Genomic DNA, 27,482 nt, shown 5'->3' with positions numbered 1-27,482 from the left:
TACCATTTAATTTAAATATTTATATCAATTTTACATCATTTTCACTACACTTTTGATACAATTTTCTACGAATTGAATACAAAAATCTACTGGTTTATAAATATATTTGTTCATGCAATACGTTTAAAAAACTATTCTTCTAGAAATAATAATAGGTCATAATATATGATGATGTGTATAACGCGCACGCGCGTGTGTATATATGCGTGCGTGCGTGCTTGCGTGTATGTGTATATGTGTGTGTGTGTGTGCGATGTGTGTGCGCGCGCGCGTATGCGCGTGTGTGTGCATGTGTTTGTGTTTGTATCTATATCTAATAAATTATAAATATAAATGATATAAACGATATAAAATAATATAAAAACTTGAAATCTTTGCTTGATAAATAGATGATTAATACATTATATATTCGTCAAAAACAATGGATGCAATTATGAATATGTTATATTTAAAAAATAAAATAATGGCACAAAATCGTCAAATTCATGAAAGCTATCAAAAACAATGATCTAATCAAAATCAGAATTTTGCTTAAATTAACTGCTAATGGTTAATTGATGTGTAGCGATATTACGATATTGATCATCTCCTTCGAGATTTATAAGTCTGTTTGAATCATTGACATCTGAATAGATAGACGGAACCTTTTGATAGGAGTAACTGATAATTGCAGTAAAGGGGGAGTACATGAACTTCGGTTAATTCCGTCAGCGTTCGAATATTCGGCACAATTTGACATTACATAACGATTCCAGTGACATCGATTCTCAACTAGATTTTCAGAAATGTTTAAAGAGTGTTTATTTGGAGAAAATCGCTAACGCCATTAAATATAAAAATAATATAACAATAATAATATTAAATAATATATAAAATGTACATATATACACACATATGTATATGTATGTATGTATGTATGATGTATATATATATATATATATATATATATATATATATTACTTCTATATATTATTTAATATATAAATATAAATAAATATATATATTTATTTAATATATATATATATATATATATATATATATTTATTTATTAATATTATTAATATTATTTAATATATATGTTATATTAAATAATATATAAAATTTAAAAATAATATAATAAATATAAAAATAATATAACATTAGTCACAACACAACTTCGCACAATGCATGTGAGCAGAACTTTGATGTTAATGAAAGAAGTTGGAATCGAATTATTAACCGTTCATTATCGGGAGTAACCTAATTCAACTGAAGTTCATAGAGTTCCCCATTACTGCGATTATCAGCGATTAAAGCCCTTCTTGTCTTAATCGATAGCTAATGTTCCGTCTATCTATTCAGATGTCAATGGTTTGAATTATGTTAAAAATTCTTTTCATTGTTTTTCAATACTTTCAATAATATAAACAGGAGAATATCGAGTGTCTTGATTACAATATAATGATACTAAAGTATCAGAAATCAAATCTAGAGACGGAACTTGTGTGTGTAGATGTTGAAGCGATGGTGTTGCTTCGTGCAATATCACTAATCATCTTTGTCACTGCTTGCATTTTAATTGATTTTACGGCGTTTCCTGGAAGGTTTTCCAGAGCTGCTTTTAAAACGGCCAGAAGATGTTGATGGCTGTAGATTCATGGTCGATGCAGCATCTACATCTTCTGTTGGCGAATTATCAGTTTTCTTGTAACTGGCATGTTCTTGCTTCAGAAGGAGGTCATCAAAATGGTCAGATGATGATTGTTGCTTTAGATGGCGTTTACTGGCAAGTTCTCGAAGGCTGCTATCAGAAAGGTCAGATGTTGGTAGCTGTGGATTCATGGTCGGTGCAGCATCTACATATTCTATTGACCAATAATTAGTATACATGAAATCAAGATCTTTCATCAGACTGAGCCACATCAGGACATCAGATTGGCCAGATATTGATGGACTGCTCCTCAACATTGCAACATCAGAATTTACAATAGCTTCAATCTCATTCGATTTAATTAATCTGTTAGAACATAAAAAATAATTGTATTAATTAATACTATAAAATATAACTTCAATTATATATCACTAAATTTTTCAACTATTATTTTTTAATGTCAAAAAATACTTTTATTATTAAAATATTATCAAAAACTTGAGTATTCTTAAAAATTTTATATCAAAAAACCAAAATTTTCGGTCGATTATTTGAAAAGAAATTCTTAATACTTATATTCACAATTTATATTTACATAAAGTTTCACAAATTCTCTCTCTCTCTCTCTCTCTCTCTCTCTCTCTCTCAATTATCGAAATACTAAACTAATAAATTTTATATTTATTTATATATGTAATATATAAATATTTTTATGCAGTAACACCTTATAATAAGTTAAATTGTCTCAAATATATATACCAAATATTTATCGTAAATACATACTGTGTGCTAAATATATGAATTTTATAGTTTTTTATCCATGATTCTCTTTTGTTATTATCATCCAATAGTATATATAAATGATTCAAAATAGATAAATTAATAAAATTTGAGTTTTGCCGTTTTTCTTACCCTTTTGGTAGTATATCCAAAGGTAAATATAGTTTCGAAGGTGAAGCGCGTGCGAAGGTAATGTCGGATGGATGATATTGGATAAAATGCTTGAGCATGATGCATAGATTACTACATGGAAACTGATGTTCACATTTCTTACACATTTTCGTTTTTTTGATTGATTCTATCTTTTTATCTTCATCTTCCTCAATCAGGTCATAATACGTTTCGGTTAGATTCGCTCGCCATTTTCTAAGATCTCTCCATTCATTTACCGTAACGTTATGTTGGTATTTTAAATGTATTTCTATATATTTCTCGCAATTCATGTATATTTGAAGCTTTTTATTATATGGATTTTGATCACATAGTTTGCATTTTATAACGCTTTTTGTACTATCAGTTGAGCATGGCACCCTTTCAAAGAACGATTCCCATTGTTTAGTTCTTATCTTTTCAGTTTTTTGATAAATATCCGTATGCATAGTAGATAAATGTCTATATATATTTTCGATATCGGAATCATTCTTTCTTTCTGTACCACAAATATCGCATATCAATATACTTATACTGTCGTCTTTTATCGAAAAATAATCCCGTATCCAATTTTTGATACCTCTTGTATACGGTCCACTTTTTGACGACATGATATCCTCTATGTATCACCAGAGAGAAGACTGAGAGGGGTCACGCTGCCCTTTTTCAAGGAACGCTTTTTCCCCTCCATAAAGTGGCGCTAACTGGCCACCATTTAAATCTATTTTACGGCCGGCGGTACTACGTGGCTGGATCCACTTTTCGCTGCCACGGTAAAACGACCGATTGGTTCATGTCCGTGCTAGATCCATAATTGTGGATCTCAAAAGTATGAAACATATCATACATTTATTAATTTTTATTACATATTATTAACAGCGCGCGATCTTTTTTCACTTTAGCATATATTATAAAGTAATATATATGTATATGCGTGTAAAATATATATAAAATTAAAATGCTTATTTTATTTCACATAAAATTTAATTTTTTAATAATTTTAATAAAAGTATTTCAAAATATATATGTGTATGTTACTCCAATAATAAATATTACCAAAATGAAAAAAAGATCATACGCAATAATGTTTCGTACTTTATTTTGAGATTCACAATAATTAATGAATCTACCACGAACATACGGTCGTTTTATACACTTAGATATATGTATATATATATATATACATATATATGGGGCGTTTCACGCCAAATCGGACACCATTTAGCTTTTGCATCGCCGATTTTTTTGAAAATTTTTTAAGTTTTAGTATTGGTTGAAAGAGGCCTCCATGATTTTTTTCAATTTTTTTTGTCGAATCGTTTTCAAGATATCGATTTTTCAAAAATTACGTTACTTTTTTTTTAGACGTCCATAAGTTTGCGAAAAATGGGCCAAATAGGACGTTTTTTTTTTTGAAATTTTTCTTTTTAGACGCACTTTTGATAAAAAATATCGAAAAAATTTTTCAAACCGTATTTCTATAAGATTTTCAAGATTTAAATATAAATTGTTGATTTGTAATTGTTGATTACAAAAAGCACGTACTGATCGATTTTCTTAAAAGTTTTTTGTAAAAAACTGTCATTCATTCCACAACTTTTAAGCCTAAGTAGATAATGGGATAACGATGGGATCTATTTTTTTTCGATTTTTCTATTTCCATATTTTAATTATCCGTGTTGAAAATAAATATTAATCTTTTTTTCAGGCTCACCGGCAACGGTCATTGTTATTTATGAAATAAAATAGATATATCTTAATCATTTAATGAACGGTGACCGATAATTTTTATTTGAATAAACCACAATATATACAAATTTCAACTCCTCAACAATTATATGACTGGGCAATAAAACCAAATTCTTTGCCAAATATTTATGCTCAATTCTTCTCTAACGAAAATTACATTCGAGCCAAAGAATCATTAGAGAAACGATATATGAGAGCAAAGACAATAACAGGGACGCAAAAATATCATTGTGTAATTCCAGACGGAGAAGATACTTTGAGATTGAAAGAATTTTCATCATCTGTTGAATCTCGAATTTATAAAATATTTAAACGTGTGAGAAAATAAATGCTACTGAATAAAAAAAACTTTATCAAGCATAATAAGTACTTTATTTCGCCCATATCTTTTTCCTGAAATCAATCTGTGAACTAATTAATAATTACTATGTGTCAGATAATTATTGATAGTAGTTCCTGTGTATAGTATTTTTTTTTCAGATATTTTTCAACAAGGATAACTAAAATATGGAAATAGAAAAATCGAAAAAAAATAGATCCCATCGTTATCCCATTATCTACTTAGGCTTAAAAGTTGTGGAATGAATGACAGTTTTTTACAAAAAATTTTTAAGAAAATCGATCAGTACGTGTTTTTTGTAAATCAATAATTTATATTTAAAACTTGAAAATCTTATAGAAATACGGTTTGAAAAATTTTTTTGATATTTTTTATCAAAAGTGCGTCTAAAAAGAAAAATTTCAAAAAAAAAAACGTCCCATTTGGCCCATTTTTCGCAAACTTATGGACGTCTAAAAAAAAAGTAACGTAATTTTTGAAAAATCGATATCTTAAAAACGATTCGACAAAAAAAAATTGAAAAAAATCATGGAGGCCTCTTTCAACCAATACTAAAACAAAAAATTTTCAAAAAAATCGGCGATGCAAAAGCTAAATGGTGTCCGATTTGGCGTGGAACGCCCCATATATATATATATATATATATATATATATATATATATATATATATATATATGGCGCGTTCCACGCCAAATCGGACATATATATATATATATATATATATATATATATATATTAATATATATATATGTATATACAAACGTTTTACGTTACTTGTGTTATCGACATTTCGTGCACGTAGCATAGAATACAACCCGAAATTGTGTGTTACCCATTGAAAACATTCGTGGATATTGGCTTCATAGTTCATATTTATGTTTTTTTGTTTATAGAGGATTCATCGCTTTTAGGAATTATCTAAAAACCGATCATACCATCTCTCGTTCTTCTCTTTGAATATAAAATCAATCAAAACTGAATGAAAACTGTGAGTTTCGTTGTTTGTTTTATAGGTTTTAAAAATGGCTTGTCGTATGCTACACATTTGTAGAGTTGTAAATAATTCAATAAAAAATGTTCAATCTATAAACAATGGTAAGGCAAATTAAATATATCGTTGTCTCTAAATCATTATGTAATTTACATATAATGTGTATTTAAAATTACTCTATCAACTTAACCTTATACATTAACTCTAATAAAATTATGACATTTTTTTCAGGTATATGTAATTTATTGTTTGTCAATCACTCACATTTGTTAAAAACACACGTCCCTTTATTAAATAATACGAGAAATTCTACATTCTTTGTGAATAGTAAGTAAATTTCATGGATATAGCATGTTGATAGTAGTTTATTTTCACAGTAAAAATAGTATTTTACTATGTTTTTGTTCTATAGAAACTGGAGATGAATTATGGAAGGGTGTGACAAGTGTCAGTAATGCAGGAAGACGCAGAGGTAGAGGAAGAGGAGTAGCGAAAAAGAGAGATCTAAACAAGGGGCAAATTATTGGAATGGGAAAAATTCCGATACAATTTCCTGGCCTAAACACTCCTGTGTTTAGAGGAAAAGAATTAGTTCAACAGCAAAAACTGTCTGTAGATCCTGAAAGAAAGCAAAAACTTATAGAATTTCGACAAAGTCAGACCAGACCAATGCGAGTAAAATTATCGCCATTGGAACGTGGTTGGACTAGCAGCAAAATGGGCGGCAGAAAGATTGGACCACCTGATCCTATTGAAGAAGGTTAATATTTATGCTATTATTGGATTATAATGATTAAATCACACACATATAAAAATCATGTGATGTGCTGTTTATTTTCAATTTTTTTCTTTTATGTTTCAGTCCTGGTAATATTAGAATCTTATATAATTAATATTTTTGTTCTGCAGATACTTTTGAAGGTTTTGAAACCTGGGTTTTGGAAAACAAAATGATAACTTGTATGACTGGTAATTTAGGACGCAAGAATAGAGTCAGTTCATTTGTAGTAACTGGAAATGGAAATGGATTAGCTGGATTTGCAATATCAAAAGCACCTGTAGCTAAAGCATCCTTAAAGACGGCTAAAAATAGGGCAGGTCAAAGACTAATGTATATTCCTAGATATAAGGAACACACTGGTAAGAAAATAATTGTGAATATACCACATAATATAAAATTTACTCCTTCTCTTTTAATATCACTTTGTACTTTTCAGTGTTGCATGACTTCTTTACACAGTTTGGGAGTACAAAAATATTTGTAAAAAAAATGCATGAAGGATATGGGCTTGTCTGTCATCGTGTGATAAAAGCGTGTTGCGAGGCAATTGGCATAAAGGACATATATGCCAAAGTAGAAGGAGCTAAAAATGTAAAACATACTGTAAAAGCATTCTTTATTGGTTTATTGCAACAGGTGTGTATATATAAAGTATTTAAAAGCATATACTTTTTATTTAATTTATATTAGAAAAAAAAATTTTTTATTTATAGAAATATATATATATACATATATATATATATATATATATATATATATATATATGATATATGATATATTACAATAATTAAAGTATGATTTCTAATATCATTTGCCATGGGACTGCAAAGAAAGCCAGTTTTAATTCTTTATTTTATTCAATATCTTTAATAATATAATAAATTAAAGCTCTATGCAAATGTGCTTGAAATACTAAACAAAAAAAATTACATTTTTTATGTACAATTCTATAAAGTTTAAGTAGACGAAGAAATCATTATTAATAATATATAAATTGATAAATAAAATAATCATTTGACACAATTTACATTTTTTTAGCTTTATGTTTAACATATATGTATGTATATACGTGTGTGTGTGTGTGTGTGTGTGTGTGCGTGCGCGTGTACACACACACACACATACAACATATATATGTGTAGACATACATACATACACATACATATATGTGTTAGACATAAAGTTAAAAAAATATAAATTGTGTCAAATAATTAATTATTTTATTTATCAATTTATATATTATTAACGACGATTTCTTGTCTACTTAAACTTTATAGAATTGTACATGAGAAATGTAATCTTTTTTTGTTTAGTATTTCAAGCGTATTTTCATGGAACTTTAATTTATTATATTAAAGATATTGAATTGAATATTTATTATATTAAAGATAATGAATTGAATATTTATTATATTAAAGATATTGAATAAAATAAAGAATTAAAGCTGGCTTTTTCTGCAGTCCCATGACAGGTGAAATCAGAAATCATATTTTAATTATTGTAATATATTATGAAGCAAATCAATCTCAAAATAATATCGAAATATTTGCAGAAATCATATCAACAATTAGCAGAAGAAAAACGGTTGCATGTAGTCGAGTTTAAAGCAGAAAATGGGAATTATCCAGTAGTACTTGCTTCACCAGCGCAAGTCAGAAAACCAAACGAAGTGCCATCCAATGAGCCTCTCGATTTTACTCAATATGTAATGGGCAATAGAGTGGTATTGAAAAAGAAGAAATTACCGCCATTCTTTACTAAACTTCCGTCTTACAAAAAGAGATTGGTAAAACTTGAACGAACAAGAAACTCCGATGAAACAAGAATACAATTACTAGCGAAATATGGAAAGCTGCATAGTTTCCTGACCGAAAAATATCCAGAGGCACAATTACTTTGTAAGCGAAAGCCACGCGAAGATGAAACAGTAGAATAAAGAAGTCGTATAATTATTATACTTTTATGTATAAACGTTTCAAAATGATCTAAAATATCTTTATGAATTAAGTTACATTAGAAATATTAGTATAAAATAAACATCCATATGAGATTTAAAATTTGTGTCCTTTTTTTCCTCAGCATTCTTTAAGCGAGAACTGTTTCTTTCGCAAGAATATCAAGTAATTTGATTATTTGATGTTTTTTTGGCAGTTTAAATTTCGTGAAAATATTCGAGAGAAAATTAGATTTTATCGTGTTACTGCACATATCAATTAAATGCTATATCAGATATATATGGCGTAAATATTATTTTAATTTTTTCATATACGAGAATCCATTTTTTATTTCACTGATGTTTTTATAGTGCACCTTGAGTACTTTGCTTCATATGTTCGCAATAAAAATATATTAAGGCAAATTATTTTTTCAGATTTTTTGGATATTTTTATTTATTGAAAAAAAAACATCAGACAAAACTGTACATTTTAAAAATGCCAAAAGGCATTTTTTATTCCTCCACTTTCTGCACATTCCTTCCTGTATATTTTAAAAATACCAAAATGTATCTTTTATTCTTGCATTTTCTGCAAATAATGTACACAAAAATGACATAGATCTATATTTAGCTGGAAACAAAGGAGAAATGAAAAATGCATCTAGAGAATTTAAAAGAATAAAAAACAAATCTAAAAATAATAATATGGTGTAAAGATTAATAATATGTATTTTTTTTCATGAGGAATGTAAAACGCATATTTATGTATTTATTTATTTAAACAAGATTTACTTTAGGGCGCATTCAGACATTCAACTTTATTTTCTGTTTCTTATGATTTATATAAATACAGTGTAATTACCTGTAAATACTGTCATTTTTATGTGCTTACGTTGCACAGAACAATATTTCGAGTACTATATTTATGGATAAACATCTGTATAATAAAAAAAGCACCAAAAGTATAATAGTAGAAAAAAGTAATGTTGTAGGCCAGCATAAGTAACCAATTATCAACCAATTATTCCACCGCTTTGTTTAGCTGCATTAGATTTACAATTTTCTTTTATAATGTTATAAATAAATGTAATATTGTAAATAAGATAAAGATTTAGGCTTAAGTTCCAAATAAATTTATATATTTTATATATATAATATTGCACATATTAAAAGATGATATCGCAGTTGTAATAAAATACAATCCTGGCAAGTAGTGATTTTTGAATCCGACTAAAATAATTTAATTTGATTTATTTTTGAGAATTGCATGCACTACTTGAGAACAAATTATTTTTGTGCCATGTATCACCTGCGTAAAATTCCATGCACTGTAACGATACTGTATTGTCTGCTACATATGAAAAGCTTCATCGGTGAAATAATGTGGTTGAATACAATTGAGATATAAAAAAAGTAATATAATACTTGTAATGAATAACGTTAATGTGGAATACATAAATATTTTGTATTTTAGTTGCATGTAATTAAAATGAGATACGATACTCATGATTACTTTCAAAATGTGTCCACAAATATCATTTAATTTCAATAGCTGCACATTCGTCAAATTAATACTATTACATTAAATATATCAGCACAGCAGCTTGTTTTAATTAATTTAATTTAACTTAACCAAGTATATTATATGCTCCTCATTAAAATGTGTAAAACTGTAACATCACATGTGTATATCGCACATTTAATACGATTAATATACTACGTAATAAAATGTGTTACACTAATGATTAACTATTATTTTTAAAAGCATGGTAAAATCCACGCAGCACATGCTCATGTTTATTCGACTCATTCGACATCTAAAGACATTAAGAGGTTAAGTTAGGTTAGGTCGAAAAAATTATCGTTTGACAGTTGGCATCCCTACAAGATAGGCTGCGCAAGCACTGCTTATACTGCGCGCGTGTACAAAATAAATTTCAAATCGCTTCTAGCCTAACCATCTTCGCGCGATCGACTTTACTTGAATTGTATCGCGTCGCTTCGAATTATGATACGGCGTCAATTTGCCCCGAATGTAATTCGGGACATCGCGACATGCTATATAAGCGTCGAATGAGTACGAATTATCACGCAAATATGATAAATCAAATCGACTCACCATTCACCGGCTGTTCCACAGGCCGCTCCATTCGCTCGCCTCGGGATGTCCCATTCCGATCTGGATGCACACAAACTCACACGATATCATTAACGCGAACGCGCGACACTTTATTCGGCACTCCCGATACACGCTCGCATCCGATGATCATCACCAAAGCGCGAATAACACGACGCGACTTCGCTCGACCTTCGCGATGACGCCATCACTGAATATTGTCAAAAGTCACTGTCAGGCACTTCCATCGACATATTATTATAGTCATGCGATCATCCTTGGACACTTTCACGCTCGTTCACTCGCGATATTCCTTTATTTACGGTTAAAAGACGCGAAAAATGCGGACGTACGACGATCTGCGTAACTGCGTATGACTCCGATTCACACGGATGACGTAGCAATGACGTACTAACATGGTGGCCGAACCGGTGCGCATTCGTTTCTGCGCATTCCCATTACTGTCTTAGGCTGCGGTCGGGAAGACGCTCTGGATGCTTTGAAACATTCTATCTTTGTTCTACATTCCATGAGAATAAAGATAGAATGATGTTTTAAAGCATCCAGAGCGTCTTCTCGACCGCAGGCTTATTACTGTCTAAAATAATAATTTAATTTAAAATACAAAATTAAAAGTTATATTATAGAACTTCAGAGATTTTTGAGAAATAATTATTTAATTCATATCCACACAATTATATCATGATAGTTAAATATCTTTCTTGATAACATTATTGTAATTTTTATTTTAATAAACTTAAATTATCTGAATTATTATGAAAATCCTGATTCATCCCTATAAGCACACAATATTCCTAGGATATTATATAAATATTATTAACTGTTAATAATATTTATCCAATATTTTAGGAATATTGTATTTTACAGGGATTAAACTCACTCGTCACCGATCGTATTGCAATTTCTGAAATTCATTTATGTAATGCATTTTTATTCATTTTCACAACGTGTCAAACTATATCAACATTTATTTCACTAACTTCTTTTAGCAGAAAGCTATTATTTTTATTCGTCGCTTTCTTAAATAAATTATTTTCTAATAAATTATACAAATGGATTATCCAAATACATTACCGTATCTTATACAATTGTCTTTATTATAATAAAAAAATATAAAAAATACAAGAATTGCATATAATTTTCTAATATTAATATATTCAATAATAATCTTAGAAAAATGAAAGAATTTATTTTGTGTATATGTAATTACTTTTTTATTTTTAGAAGAAAATTAACTTTGAAACATAAAATTTACAATTAAATTTAAACAAAAAAAAAGAATCTTTAAATGCCAATTTTGTAAATAAGAATATAATTTTATTGAATTGATATTTGTTAATTATTTCTTATTTATTTTCCTTTTACAGATGTTTTTTACAGACTTGTTAATAACGCGTTTATTTAGCACTAACATAACTTATTATGTTATTTATTAGTTTAAGAAATGAAAAAAATTACTAATATATCTAAGTTTTTAAAATAAATAAAATGTTTGATATATATAAGTAAAATATTCATGGATATAACAAAGTGAAACACTTTTCACAGCAAATTGGAATACGATTTTTGCAAAAATTCTTATGTTTTTGTTCTCAATATTCTCGTTTTTCATATTTCATAAACTCATCGAGAAATATAAGGCAAACAATTTTCAGATAAGATCAAATTATATTACATCCTGCACATGATCTTTTGTTATTTTTGAAGTATTTAGATTTGTAATGCGTAGCGCAGTTTCGATAATGAACTTAGCAAAGTGAAAAATGTTTAATATCTCTTTATATGCTGACGTATAATCTACTATACTGCTTCTGTGTCAAGATTTTAAGATTTTAATATATTTCATATATATAATATACTAATTGACTTACCAAAATTTCGAAATTTAGCGACAAAAAACATCAGGATCCTCGGAGAATTTTCATACGTGATAAATACTTGTAATACTTTGAACGACAAAATATTGGAGGGAAAACTATGAATTTCTCGCGCATGCGTAGTCATCGATCGCACATCGCAAAAGAACGAGCTCTCCGATTGAATCTTAAATTGTGAAAATATACGTCAAAATCGAAATAAATGGACGTGCCTCCTGACAATTGATTAGAAAAATAATGCAAAATCATATTTCTTTTAATTTAATGTCACACAAGTTATTTTTATTTCTCAATTTATACTTACAAGCATCGAAGCGTCGAAGCGTTGCGCCACAATTCCGAACCACAATGCATGAATGTCTAGATGCACATGTTTCAAATTATGTCCCGAACGCCCTCTAATTTCATTCGATAAGGCGAACATAGTTGCCGCACCAATCATAACGCTCTATTTGATTCGTATCGACTAGTTGATTCCACAAGTTTGACTTTCCTATCTCAATATTAAAATATACAGTTTATGGATCTAGGATCACAAATCCCCTAATGTTTGCGCATAAGAATTGCGCATTTTGATCACTAGAGTAAATCAAACCGTATTTAAAAAGAAAATAAGATAGCTTTTTCGAGATCGTATAAAAACTTTTTTATATTTTACATTATCATTACATATTATCGGGAAACAAGTGCGTAAACTTGCATTTCCTAAGAATTATCAATCTTTTTCAATTATATAATATATTGTAAATAATAATCGTAATCGTAAATATAATCATCATCCTATGATTATTTTGTAAAAACATTTAATTAGCAAAAGTTACGTAATTATACATAAGATTTAAAAAGTATTAATTTTTAATATTTTCAGATTGTATTTATGTCAATTGTATATACAGGGTTGGGCAAAAGTCCGGAAACGGTCAAATATCTCGAAAAGGATCAACTATAGCGAAAAATTGTAAATAGCAAAGTTGTAGGGCTTAAAAAAATGTATCTAATGATGACTAAAAATTTTACTTTGAGTGGAGGACGAAGATCATATAAAAGTCAAATTGAATTTTTTAAATGGAACTGCCTACTTTTTATTGCATATTCTTGTAGCTTATCTCGAGAGCTTTCCAAAACACTATAATTAAGTACCTTTTTATTAAGTACTTTTTGAGTTATAAGGCTTGAAATAATTTCTTAATTTTACATAAACCATAAAATATCTAGTAAACCATTCATTTTTCGATTATCTTACCTTCATACTTTTATGTACAAAATAATGAGAGGAATCAATTGGTGTAAAGAAAACACATAGTTGTTTCTAAGAAAAAATATGTAATTTGCAATTAACAATTCCATGCAACAACTATGTGTTTTCTTTACACCAATTGATTCCTCTCATTATTTTGTACATAAAAGTATGAAGGTAAGATAATCGAAAAATGAATGGTTTACTAGATATTTTATGGTTTATGTAAAATTAAGAAATTATTTCAAGCCTTATAACTCAAAAAGTACTTAATAAAAAGGTACTTAATTATAGTGTTTTGGAAAGCTCTCGAGATAAGCTACAAGAATATGCAATAAAAAGTAGGCAGTTCCATTTAAAAAATTCAATTTGACTTTTATATGATCTTCGTCCTCCACTCAAAGTAAAATTTTTAGTCATCATTAGATACATTTTTTTAAGCCCTACAACTTTGCTATTTACAATTTTTCGCTATAGTTGATCCTTTTCGAGATATTTGACCGTTTCCGGACTTTTGCCCAACCCTGTATATGTATGTATACATGTACAATACATATCGTAATACGTAAAATATTGTGACAAAAACATGACAATATATGTATTTACATATTATTTATATAAATTAATTGTCATTAATTATATCAATTATATTAATCATTAATTATCTTAATTATATTAATCATAGTAAAAAAATTTCTCAGTACTAATCGCAATCGTGATTTAGAAAAAGAATTTGTTGGAGCTTTTGTATCATTTTTTTCTTTAAATACCATTTCAATTTTTAATTACGATAATTGCATATGGTGATTATATAGAAAAGTGGATTTAATATTACGTACAGTTACTTTGTTTATATGTATGCTTATATCAGAAAACGTGTTTTGCTAACGGCTAACTTACTGACCTACTATGTGTTGTTCCACCAAACAAATTTGCTGAAATATATTTGAATAATCAACCAATTTTAGTTTACTGTATTAATTAGTAAACAAATTAATATTTTGTTAATAAAGAAATAATTTTTTTAAGTTATGCATAGCGCAATTTCAGATAATTATAATAATATTATATGATTTTTTTGTTAATAAAATAATATTTTATAATAATAATCATACATAAACATTGTTATTCTTAAATAAATTAATTTAAATTGACAATTTTTCAAATAAATATTTATGCTATGAGAGAGAGAGAGAAAGAGAGAGAATTTTCTCTCTGAAAACTAGTATTAATAATACATCGCGAAAAACATACCATTAAATGTATTATTAATTTTAAAATTTACTTTTTTCTCTCTTCTATATTATTTCAAACTCTATAATATTATCAAAATCAATAATTTGCGTTTTCATGCTAAACGATTCAACGATTTATTCCAATCCTGTAATTCCATTGACATATGATGATTATAATCATATGTATTCAATCCTAACGCTTTCAATATTCCATTCATTAACCCAGAAGCCTCTGATTTACTGTGTGACTAAAGAATAAATGTCATCCAACGCGAAGTTGAAATCCCGTAAGCCAGACTCGTGGGGCAGAACAGTGAAACCACGTGTTTTACATGAATCAGTGCCGAGCAACTGGTTCTAGCTGCAGTCAACGCCAGTCAATGAGGGAACTTTGTAGCGTGCATCTTGACGCGATCGAAGTACATCATGAGCGACATCGATTCGATCCTGTACGTGATCCTCGTAGTTTCAGGAATATTTATGCCATATTCGGTAAACGGTAGTCCGTCTCGCGATAGTTATACAGTGACACATCCGAAATATGATTATTCGGAAGAGAAGATTTTCCAGAAGGATAGAAATCTTGATGAAAAAAACAGTGGGTTGGTGTCATTAATTGATCAGGAAATTGTGCGATGAACAGTTTGATGAAATTGTGAATTGTACATTAATATTTAAAAAAATATCAAAATATCAATAAGATTTTGTACACGGAAGGATTATTAAAATAACTATAAAAATAACGCGATGTTAAAGAAGAAACGTTTGTTATATATTTTATTTTTCAACGAAAAATGTACTATATGTAATTTTGAGCACATATAAATATATTTTAGATCAAAAGAGATACTCAATTCGATAACTCTTATTTCAAAGTCAGCTTTTTTTAATTAGCTTTTAACATTTGTCGAATTCTATAAAAGAATCTGAGGAATATCAAATTATAATTCTATTCTTATAAAAATATAATTACCGATTGTACTATTTTTACTTTTAACTTGTTACAATTATTTTAATTGTTACAATTGTATGATCTGTATTTATTAAATCTTATATTTTGTTTTTATTCCGTTAATTAACGGAATAAGATATATTCTTTTGTTTGCTTTCTTTTTTATTCGTGCCTTAATTTACCTTCTCTTGTAAAGAAGTAGACCGTACATATATGTTAATCAGAAAGAATATTCAAGTTTTTTTACTAGCTTTGTATAGTTGATGCCAAGTATACGCAAATTTCATGTAAGCGCATAAATAATGCTTTTGACATTTAAAAAATATACAAATGATCTATAAATTGTTAACATTGTCATAAACACATTTATAAATCTGTATAATCAGAATATCTTTGTAAATATATTTGCAACATTAATATTAATATAATATTTTCAACTTATTTATAACAAGTAATGTATATATATTTAAAAATTAAAAACGTTTACCAATTTTATATTTATTATAACACACACTTGTTTACTTTTCTAATCTCTAGAAAATATCATAAAATACTTTAAAATATTTAAAAATATAAAAAAACTTAATATAAAAAGTATTTATATTATAAACGTAACAAATAACCAACATATAGTTTCCAGAATATTAATAATAATCAAGAAGTGCGACCGATTTGGGATTCTAAAAATAGAAAAGAAGAAAAAATTGAAGCAAATTATTTTCAACAGACACTCAGGGAATCATCCCAGGATGATGATTATGACAGAGGTTTCTCTCTATTTGGCCTAGTTGAAACCATGCTATCTGTCGTTGCAAATGGACTTAGCACAGTTGTGAGCAGCATTGTTGGCACTGAAAAGAAGAATTTGCGATCAAATGTCAATAAAATAAATTATAGAAATTATCAATTAATCAGAGTGTTTCCTAATACGGAAGATAATGTTGCGGATTTGCGTGATTTGAGAGACGCTGAGCCAGAAGACATCAAATTTTGGTCCTTTCCAAATCTTAATAGGTTCACATCTTTACGATTTTTTTTCTTAAAAAATATAATCAATTACTTAACATATTTTTTTTTATATCGATATTTATTTCTCAGGACCTCCGACATTATCGTCGCACCGGATCTTGTAGCTGACGTTAAGAGCTATTTGAGAGATAAAAAAATGGATTTCAAAGTGTTAATATCGGATATTCAGGTAAAATTAAATATGCATGTTTCATATTCTTCTTTTCTTTATATAAATATTATCGCAAAACATATTAAATATTTTCAAAATAAATAAAATTGTTTTGAATAACAATTATTTTTTACATTAAAAAATACTATATTTAGTTAAACATTAAAATTAAAATTATCAATAACCATGAGAACTTTCGAAATTAATTATGTACGTCATTATATGTGGTTTAATCCGAAATTTTAATGACAACAGGTGTTCATGCATAATACTAACACACTTTACTTATAATAATAATTTCCATGATTTCTCTCATTCTCTCATTCTTCTCATTCAATGCGCAAAGACATAAAGAAGTCATAGTAATAAATGAATCATCATTTATTTTATAAGTGAAAAATTACTATATATGTTAATCATTATTCATGCGGCCTATTGATTGATGATTGCTAAAAGAAATGAAGAAAAGAAATCGTACTCTATGTGACATAATTGATTGAAATAATTAATTTTATATGTTGAATTGAATGATAAATTACAGATCTTGAAAATAACTTTAATCTTTAATTAATAGAAAGCAATATCATATCAAAATCCGAAAATGACAAAAGAACAACGCGAAGATTTAGTGACTACTCAAGGTCATAGCATGACATGGAAACGTTATCATCGATACGGCGGTAAGATTATTACAAGATATATTTTTTACGGTGCATTAAACTAATCTAAGTGAGAATAATCTAGTTAATTAAACAATTGTCCTTAGTTTGATATATATTGAGTATATTAATATTCTTACAGATATCGTGCGCTATTTAGAATATCTAGCTTTTAGGTATCCTAACATGCTTGAATTAATAACCATCGGCCACAGTTACGAAGGCCAACCAATAAAAATGGCAAAGGTTTCAACGGGATTAAATAAAGATGGCGAAAGAAAACCTGCGATTTGGATCGATGCCGGTGAGTTTTTTTTATTTGAGGCAAACATTTTTTCCATAAACAAAACTAAAAATAAAAAATATAAATTTAAGATAGAATTTGAAAAATAATTAAATAGTACATGATATATAAATATTGCGAAAAGAATATTTCAATAATTTAGCCGCTTCTTTGGCGATTTCTTTTCCTGTAAAAGCTTTTATCATAAGTGCCCTTTTTTTATTAAATTTATGATTGACCGGTTTTCGGTAACATCAGATTTGCATGCCTTGACCGTATCTCGTCCCGTTAGATTATCTTTTCGATGAATTGTCGTTATATTCGTAGGTATGCACGGACGAGAATGGATCGGTAGCGCCGTGGTGACCTACATACTAAGCCAGTTAGTTGAGAGGAATTCGACCTACTCGAAATTGTTGGATAATTCAGATTGGATGATCTTACCCGTTGTCAATCCCGATGGTTACGAATATAGTCATATCAGCGATCGTTTTTGGCGAAAAACTAGAAGTAATCATGTAGAAAGTCAAGAAGATAGTAGGTAATGAAAAAAGAAAATTCTGTTGTTTATCGCGATTGTGTATTTTAGTACGAACGAATAATTAAAGCAACGCATACGAATGTATTTTTTTGAAGTTTAATATACATTTGTATTTTTCGAATGTGATGTGTATTAAGAAACATATTATTCGTTAATATGATTTTAAAAGATCAATCTTTAGATTAAATTATATACGAAACATTATATAAATTATATTATGATAAGATATGATGAGATCTTAGGTAAAGAAAAACGAGAATGTGTGGACTATTACTACGATATTGAATTAAAAACACTTTTATAAATTTTATTATTTTATTATATAATTATTTTATTATATAATAGAAAATAACGATAAAATTATGGAAAATTATTTATACCACAATGTAAAATAAAATATAAATGTACAGTTTTATTTTAGGTACACACCTAGCAATTTGTTACAGTTTGTAACGCACTATACTAGGTGGTTTTGGACTAAATGCGAAGGAGTTGATCCAAATCGAAATTTTGCATATCACTGGGGCGAGGAAAAGGAAGGGAGAGCTAGTTCAGACCCTTGTCACGAAACTTACTCAGGACCCTTCGCCTTCTCCGAACCAGAGACGAAAGCTATGGCAGATTACATTCTGGCAAATAAGCAACATATTCGGTATATAATTATCTATATTTATTTAATTTATTTAATTTATTTAATTTTTATTTATTTTATTTAATTTTATTATATTTATTTATTTAATTTATTTAATTTTTCTACATTTTTTATTCCAACTTTACATTTTATTTCTTTTTCTAAACTTTTTATTTTATTAAAAGTATATTTAAAATATTTTATATAAACGTATTTTAATTATATTTACATTTTCAGAATGTATTTGACTTTGCATTCTTATTCTCAAATGTGGCTACTACCATGGAGTCATACACGTACAAAACCATCGGATTATTCCGATATGATAAACGTAGCGAAAAAGGCGATTAACGCGATTGCAAAAGTTCATGGCACTCATTATCAACTTGGACCGGTGACAGATCTGATGTATCCAATTTCTGGTAGATACATTTTTATCTATTATTTATAGCATATCATTTATTTCAATTTTAATATACGATTTATGTGCTCGTAAGAAAGATATAACGTGCTAATCTACGATCAGATATTAAAACGATATTAAAAAAGCATTTATCGTGGAAATATTTATCGCAAAGAATCCTCTCTGCAGGGTCATCCGATGACTGGGCCAAAGGGGTAGCCGGTATAAAATACGCATACACAGTAGAACTACGTGATCGAGGAACATACGGATTCTTGTTGCCAGCGACTCAAATAGTTCCGACTGCGCGTGAGATTTGGGCGGGAATTCGCGCAATCGCCCGCTTAGTCACCTGTAACACGTGAAATTGCTCTTATCGAATTAATTTACATTTTTTTCCGAATGATAAAGAGCAGATTAATTCATTTATAAAGCGCATAATTACTGGTATTTCTGCGCAGATTAATATTCTAAAGTAGGGCATTCTTGAGCATTATTGAGAAATCGACACTCGAATCGTTATCAGAATAAATAATAGTTAAAATGACGACGAGAGATAAATTTATTACTTAACTGAGATCATAGGAACATATTGACATTATTGATATTATTAACAAACATGCATGAAATATCAACAAATTTTCATTCTTTACGCATGTACATATGAATTTATGTTCCTAAATTAATTCCTAGAAAATTATAATTGGATTAAATACTTGAAAATTATATTATATATAAAAATTTTATTTTAATTTAATACATTAAAACTATAAAATTTGTATTATCTTCGATATGTTTATTTTTGTACATTTCTATTTGTAAATTAAGTGAAGCATGTATTTCATGTATACAGACTTATATTTAAATTAAGTAAACAGAAAGAGAGAGAGAGAAAGAAAGAGAGAGAAAGAGAGAGAGAATGTGTGTGTAATGTATATAATGTAATGTGAATATATTTATTTATTATTTGTTTTACTATTGTTTTATTATATTGATACTATATTGATACTATTGTTTTATTATATTGATACTTCTTTTAGACAAATAATGAAATAAGTATTGCTTTATGCTATACTTAAACAATATACTGGACTGTTTTAATATTTGTTATTTTAATTAACATACATATAATATATTATAAGGCACATAATATTATAAATAAAAGTGATTCTAGTGTATGCTACTATAATATAAATACAGAAATAAATTAATAACAAAAGAATTTGTAGATTAATGAAGCGTAAGACAATAGTCAGTACACGCTATCTATCCACTCAAGAAAATGCATTATCAAGATGAATCCAAAATAAATGAACCCAAATGCGCATTTATGTCTTATCGTGAGATATTGCGTTATTTCGTAGTATATAAACCGTAAACAGTGTTATTCAACGCAAAGTATCTTCTCTGCTTTAAGGGACAGTCCTTTATAAACCGTAAGTGTCATTCGACAAAAGTACCTTCTCTGCTTTCAGGAGCATCCGCCTTTTATTCACTTGATATATCGATAATGCTGATTCAATATCTTTCAATTGTCATTCTGGTGTTCCAGAGTAAGTATGCATTTTTTTCAATGTGTTACTTGTAATATTTACATTTTCATAAATTGTAAAGCTATTGAAATAAAATAAAATAGAACTTAATATCTTATAATTTCCAATTAACATAAATATCGTAATATATATATGAAATGGGACAAATATCGCAAATATTTTTTTCTAAATTATAAAGTTTATGTAAATTATTTAACTTAGAAATATTTAACAACATATAAAGAAAATATTTTAAATATTTTCTTTTAAAATATTTTAAGTTTTCTAAGTAATTTTAAGATAGATACTTAGAAAACTATATTTTTAAAAGGAGGATTTATTTCTAAAAAATATTATATTTTGAAATCAAAATAACATTACAAAATAATTGAAATATCGACACATCTTGAATATCAATATATTCAAGATTTATGAAAGTATTGTTCTCATCTAGATATTATTATTAAAAGTTCTCTTTAAAATTGTCTATAGCATGTCTGGCCAGTCCCTTCAGTTTGAAACCTAAAATCACTGACGGTAAAGATGCTACACCGGGTGAATTTCCTTATCAGATATCTATTCACTCGGAAGATAAATCGCTTGATATTCCATTCCATCATAGCTGTGGAGGTTCAATTTTGAACGAATATTACGTTTTGACTGCCGCACACTGTGTTAATTTCGTCAGGGAATTTAAAGTCTTCGCTGGCAAGCATCATATTTTTAGAAATGAAGATACTCAACAAAAAGTTGAAATCGAAAAAATCATCATTCATCCACAATATAAGAGGTACGTTTCTATTTCTTTTTAAATAAAGATATCACATTCTCTATAATTTCTAAAAATAGATATCATTATTCTCCATAATTTCTAACTATTAATTTTACTAATTAATATTTCTAACTATTAATTTTATTTAATTTAATCAAGAGCCATCTTCTAATCAAAATTTATATTAATTGCCAAACTATTAATATTGTAATTTTTGCGATGTAAATATTACAAAAAATTATAATCTTACAAACTAAAAGATTTCAAAAATACTTAAAAGTATATTTTAGCTAAAGAAATAATAAATTATAATTAATAATAATAAATTTATATATAAGATATGTATAATATTTATATATAAGATGTTTATGATATAAAATTTAAAAATAGATTATCAATATCATTATTTATGCAAAATTTTTATCCAAATATAGTATTTATTTCTTTTAAAATTATAAATTAATTCATTGATTTCTTATTATAAATCATTTTATTAATGCAATATTACTTGCCGTAATTAAATATCAATTACATCTAAAAGATTACAATTTATTTAAAAGGTTTTAATATAGCAAATATATATGGAAATCAAAATCTCTCAAGAAATTTAAAATTAATTACTTTTTGTAACTATTTTGCAATCTGTAATCCATGTCACGCGACAACGTATCATCACGTCTTTTTCATAATTTTCGCAATCAGTATCCGTGTTTTCCTAACTGATAATATAATAGACATGTCTGGAAGTCATGATATTATCGCAATACTTTAAAGTGAATCATATTGTGTTCTTTCAGAGAATTTTCTACTCAATATGATATCGCTCTCTTGAAATTGAAAACTCCCCTTATTTTCAACAAGAGAGTATCCGCTGTCACTTTACCTCAACGGAACGAGATACGAACTGGAAATGCTGTGCTTTCTGGATGGGGTTCCGTCTCAAAAATATTTAACGTGCAACTTCCTGAAGTTCTTCAAAAAGCTACTGTTCCATTGTTGGACAATCAATCTTGTCTGAAAAAACTTCCGAATAGTATCAAAACAAAATTCTATGATACACAAATCTGCACTGCTTTTGAAGAAATATCCGTTTGCTTTGTAAGTTAAATTAATACATTTTTGCTTTTTTTATTCTCTCTTTCTTTTTCTTTTACATTTAATTAAATTATCATATTAAAAAATGCTATTTTACGATTTTACATTATTAACATTAATGTTATCTATTTAGCCAATTATTTCGTCAATCTCTTCTGTAAAGCTTAAAACAATTTCTAAATTAGCCTCATTTATAAATGTTGCAAAATAACTTCATAAATGAAATAATTTATAACTTTTATTCCTAAATATAATAGAGAGAATTAAAAGATTAAATATTTTCTTAAATTAATTGTACAATCTTTTTCATTGTTTTCTGTAGGGTGATTCTGGCGGTCCACTAGTCCAATTAGAAAACAATACTTATGTTCAAATCGGTATTGTTTCATGGGGTTTTTATCCATGCGGTATAAAAGGCCTTCCTTCTGTCTACACCCGCGTAGCTTCTTACGTTGATTGGATTAACGATATTATTAATGTCGATGATTATTTATATTAAATAGCTTTTGTCTTTTCTATCGATTACTTGTTTGTGAGAATTGTATTACTTAAGACATTATTGTGTGCGCTACTTTCGTATAAATTAAAATAATCAAATTTTTTTAATTGTGAAGAAGAAAATAGTTAATATTTTCCAATAAATACTGATAATAATGACGCTGTATTCCATGTTTCCATTCCACAATAAAGAGAACATTAAAAACAAATAAATGCTACAATACATGATTGTTATATATTTTTTATTTAAAACTCTTATTAATAAATATGAAAAGATAATAAAAAAAATAATCACACCAAATTTTCTAATCTTTTGTATTTTTTACTTCTGTACTATTAAATATTTAAGATACTTCAATTTAATTATTGCACAATTTTATTAATTTTATAAGATGATATCAGTTTAGAATTTAATAGAACTTAAAATTTGCTACAAAATACGTTTGCTATAAAAACGCGTTTTAACTGTTTTACTTTATTTATTAATTATCATTATATTAAATCATGTATATATATATATGTGTGTATGTGTGTGCAAAGGTTAAAAGAATTATTATAATGATTTTTTTATAAGTATTTTTTAAATGATGCTTATTTAATTAAATGTATTAAAAACTTTTTAAAACCATTCTTCTCAGCAATATTTCTCTTATTTTTTTCTAATTAAATTTTTATAAAAGTTTTATTTATATAAGTATTTTTAATAGTAAATAAAATTTATATTATTTTTGATTGCTTATCATCGGCTTTATATTTTAAATAGGCATTCTAATTTAAAAACTAAGTATTCTCTAATATTTTTTTAAGTAATATTTATATTTTATATTTTATCGGAGGAAAAAACTAACATATCATGCATTGATTTCAATCACTAACGAAAGCAACATTATGATCAAACTTGGCTGAGACACTCGATATTGAAGACAGTCTCAATGTACATAATTTCTATGATTGACAATCTTTTAACATGTAAACTTAAAAAAGTTTTTATTAAATTTAAAACAAGCTAATAAAATTATTCATACAGTATTAACTCTTTCAATATTTGAATTTTCAAATGCGATTTTTATTCAACAGCAGATTCTCATGTCTCTCGAAATAACAACACATCAAAGTAAATGAAAGAAAGCATAATAAATAAACTTTATTATTGTTTTTTAATAAAAAATTAAATTAAATCATTAGATTCATATTATATAAAATAATTTTAATAATTTTAATTTTAATTTTAATTTTAATTTTAATTTACTAAATTCAAAACTAACAATATTCTATCTGCATCTTCATCTATTATAAAATATTAAACTAATAAAAAAGCGAAAGAAATGGCAATTTCTATTTTTTTAATGGAATATAATATAGACAGCATATTATAAAATTTATATTCGCAATGCTATAACAATGCAAAAAATTAATTGTAACAGTGTAAATCTTCTATACAATCTTTTGCTAACAAGAAAATGTCTATAATTCTAATCGTCTATATTCCTCTCTTACGAAGTGTAAAATCTTAAGTATAAAATTCTACTTACTGCGAAGAGTAACAGCAAAAAGCAAACATTAAGCTGACAATATACAAATAATGTGCACAAAGATTTATCAGACTTTTATGCACAATATCCCTTCCATAATTATTATATTTTTAATCTTTCGTAATGTGTATTTGAAATTTAAAAACAGGAAAATACATTTTTATTAATCTCGATAAATAAATCAATTTCAAACTGTCGTAAACGAGATTATTGACTTTTCGCGTGCTTTCTTTATTTATTTTATTGGAAGATAATGATTGATCATAATCAGATAATGATAATACGAATCATTGAACTACTGAATGATCCATCATGATTGAAATGCAGTGTAGCTGATTAGATCTGAAAAGATGCTTTATTATCATTGTTCCATAACAGATTTGATGCATGATTTGTATGATAGACAAAGATTTAAATAATTTTGAAACAAATTAAAAACAAAAGAAAAATTAAATCTACTAGTAATATTTTCTATAATTGTCATACTTGTTTCTTGTTAATTATAATTTATTTCAAAAATATAAAATAAATATTAGATTAAAATAAATGTATCTCATATTTAATTCTTCATTTATTTTTAACATTTTTTTGTTTCATTTAATAATTCAATTATTTTTTCTTTTAAAAAGAGTTGATTAAATTAACTAATTAAAAAAAAATTAATATAATAATGAGTTAATATAATAATGAAAACAACAATAAATAATATGTATCAGATGTTTTGATATTAAAGATCATTCTTTCTTTATCGCAAATGTAAGTTATGTTATTAAATTGAAACGCGTAACATAGTAAAAGTAACAGCATTTTGTAAATTAACTTTGTCTACATTAAGTATTAAAAACAATAACATTGTTTAAATTATCTTTGTCTAAATTACTTCGAGATAACATTTAATGATTAAATCAACATAATCAATAAAATTATAGGGAAAGTTTGAGTTTGTAACAAAATCTTTCTTATCTTTAACAGTTCACGGATTTGCGGAGATTACGATGGATTATCATTCAGAGAGATATTCAACGAAATGAGCATAAAATGCAGCCAATTCACTGGATTGGCATCAATCGACAAGATGTTTCCCAAAGCAATCGTGTTCTTTGCTTTCCTAACGGTAGCTTTCGCTAGTCCGGCAGTATTTCGTAAGTATTTTACATTAGATATATATAATAAGTATAACAAGTAAAATTGAATCAATTAGTTAATTGTTTAAAAAGTTGATAAGAATAATTTACAACTTTTATTTTTTAATAAAATTAAATTTCTTAAACAAGTATCCAAATTATCTTATAATTCTACAAAGAAAATAACAGTTTAACCCCGCATATTATAAATTACTTCAATTTTGTTGTACAAGACTTTTTTAACGCATTATAATTGATTTTGTTTGCAAATCTTGTTTTAATTATCATTAATTCTAATTTCAGAAAGACCTCATGTCGGTTTTCGAATACCACCAATCTCGCCACAAATAGTCGGAGGCTCCGAGGCTCCAAAACATTATTATCCATTCACTGCTTCTCTTCAGCAATATGATAGTCATTTTTGCGCTGCATCCATCTTGAATAATCAGTGGGTCGTAACCGCAGCACATTGCGTTCAAGCAGCAAGTTCCTTCACTGTCAAGGCTGGAAAGCACAACATTCAAGATACTGAGGATACCGAACAAATAGCTCAAGTTGCACAGACATTTGTGCATGAACAATATCAAGGGTGAATAAAATTAAACAATAAGTATTAATTATATCAATAAGCCACTTAACTTTTATTCGAATCAGTATTATCAAATGCTTAATAATTTAGTGTCTGTTTATATTTTTATAATACGTATAGAGATAATATATATGTATATATAAAACATAGCAATTCCTAAGTAGAAAGTATCTAGTTCTTATTGCATATATAGATTACATTAATCAAAATTTTTATTTAAAAATAAGAAAAGTAGTGCATATAATAAATTTATAACTTTTTTTTACACATACAACATTGCTCAATAATGTATTAAATAATAATTCTTCGTTAATATTATATGTTATTTTGTTAAACACAATTGTTAAACACAATTGTTTATGAATTTTTATATATGTACCAATTAATATAGATTTTTGAAATTGATTTCAATATTTCTTTTAATTTCCAGTAATGTCGGCCCATATGATATTGGTTTGATCAAGCTTCAAACTCCATTAGTATTCACAAAAGAAGTACAACCCATCGCATTGCCAGAACCTGGAAGTATCCCGACCGGAGATGCAATACTTATCGGATGGGGCTCTACTTCGGAAAGCTGGATTCCAAACATGCCAAACGAACTTCAACATATTGATTTGCACTACCTCGATCTTCAAACTTGTCACGACAATGTTGAGCGCCTCACAGGATCATCTCCCGTCCATGAGACCAATGTCTGTACTGGACCAACTACCGGCGGAATCTCTGCATGCAGCGTAAGAATTACAAACTTATATAAAAACTATTGCTCTACTATAAGTATGAAATTTTAATCAAATTTTCAATTACATATTGTTTAGGGTGATTCTGGCGGACCTTTAATCTCG

The 27,482-nt window shown here is 27.3% G+C and overlaps 4 protein-coding genes across 4 annotated transcripts in view; 3 read left to right on the top strand and 1 right to left on the bottom strand.

Annotated features, from left to right (window-relative positions):
• Nucleotides 1–1,142: 1,142 nt before the first annotated feature.
• On the bottom strand, nt 1,143–3,213 carry LOC105257236. The gene is made up of 2 exons (XM_011267714.3): nt 2,543–3,213; nt 1,143–1,996 (listed from the first exon to the last, which is right to left on the bottom strand). Exons 1-2 carry the CDS (start codon nt 3,169–3,171, stop codon nt 1,555–1,557), a joined length of 1,071 nt encoding a protein of 356 aa, XP_011266016.3. The 5' UTR covers nt 3,172–3,213; the 3' UTR covers nt 1,143–1,554.
• Nucleotides 3,214–5,612: 2,399 nt separating this feature from the next.
• Nucleotides 5,613–8,415, top strand: LOC105257235 (28S ribosomal protein S5, mitochondrial). Its single transcript, XM_011267713.3, has 6 exons — nt 5,613–5,744; nt 5,872–5,967; nt 6,053–6,400; nt 6,550–6,780; nt 6,858–7,057; nt 7,974–8,415. The coding sequence occupies exons 1-6, from the start codon at nt 5,672–5,674 to the stop codon at nt 8,355–8,357; spliced, it is 1,332 nt and encodes a 443-aa protein (XP_011266015.2). The 5' UTR covers nt 5,613–5,671; the 3' UTR covers nt 8,358–8,415.
• Nucleotides 8,416–15,246: 6,831 nt separating this feature from the next.
• Nucleotides 15,247–20,115, top strand: LOC105257240 (carboxypeptidase B). The gene is made up of 9 exons (XM_025413273.1): nt 15,247–15,445; nt 16,429–16,809; nt 16,894–16,993; nt 17,550–17,655; nt 17,777–17,938; nt 18,245–18,458; nt 18,880–19,110; nt 19,327–19,511; nt 19,682–20,115. Exons 1-9 carry the CDS (start codon nt 15,270–15,272, stop codon nt 19,855–19,857), a joined length of 1,731 nt encoding a protein of 576 aa, XP_025269058.1. The 5' UTR covers nt 15,247–15,269; the 3' UTR covers nt 19,858–20,115.
• A 737-nt stretch (nt 20,116–20,852) lies between these two features.
• Nucleotides 20,853–27,482, top strand: part of LOC105257239 (transmembrane protease serine 9) — a 6,813-nt gene continuing 183 nt past the window's right edge. Inside the window, exons 1-8 of the mRNA XM_025413994.1 lie at nt 20,853–21,045; nt 21,517–21,814; nt 22,594–22,894; nt 23,214–23,389; nt 25,894–26,063; nt 26,349–26,634; nt 27,065–27,371; nt 27,456–27,482. The exon at nt 27,456–27,482 is cut by the window's right edge and continues 183 nt beyond it. Coding sequence (XP_025269779.1) covers nt 21,003–21,045; nt 21,517–21,814; nt 22,594–22,894; nt 23,214–23,389; nt 25,894–26,063; nt 26,349–26,634; nt 27,065–27,371; nt 27,456–27,482 — 1,608 coding nt within the window. The 5' untranslated portion in view covers nt 20,853–21,002. The remainder of the gene's footprint in view (nt 21,046–21,516; nt 21,815–22,593; nt 22,895–23,213; nt 23,390–25,893; nt 26,064–26,348; nt 26,635–27,064; nt 27,372–27,455) is intronic.

The sequence above is a fragment of the Camponotus floridanus genome, unplaced genomic scaffold (genome assembly GCF_003227725.1).
Source record: "Camponotus floridanus strain SB8 unplaced genomic scaffold, Cflo_v7.5 scaffold11, whole genome shotgun sequence".
Lineage (NCBI taxonomy): Eukaryota > Metazoa > Arthropoda > Insecta > Hymenoptera > Formicidae > Camponotus > Camponotus floridanus.
Note: the sequence above shows the minus strand (reverse complement) of the source record. Positions and strands in the feature narration are given on the sequence as shown.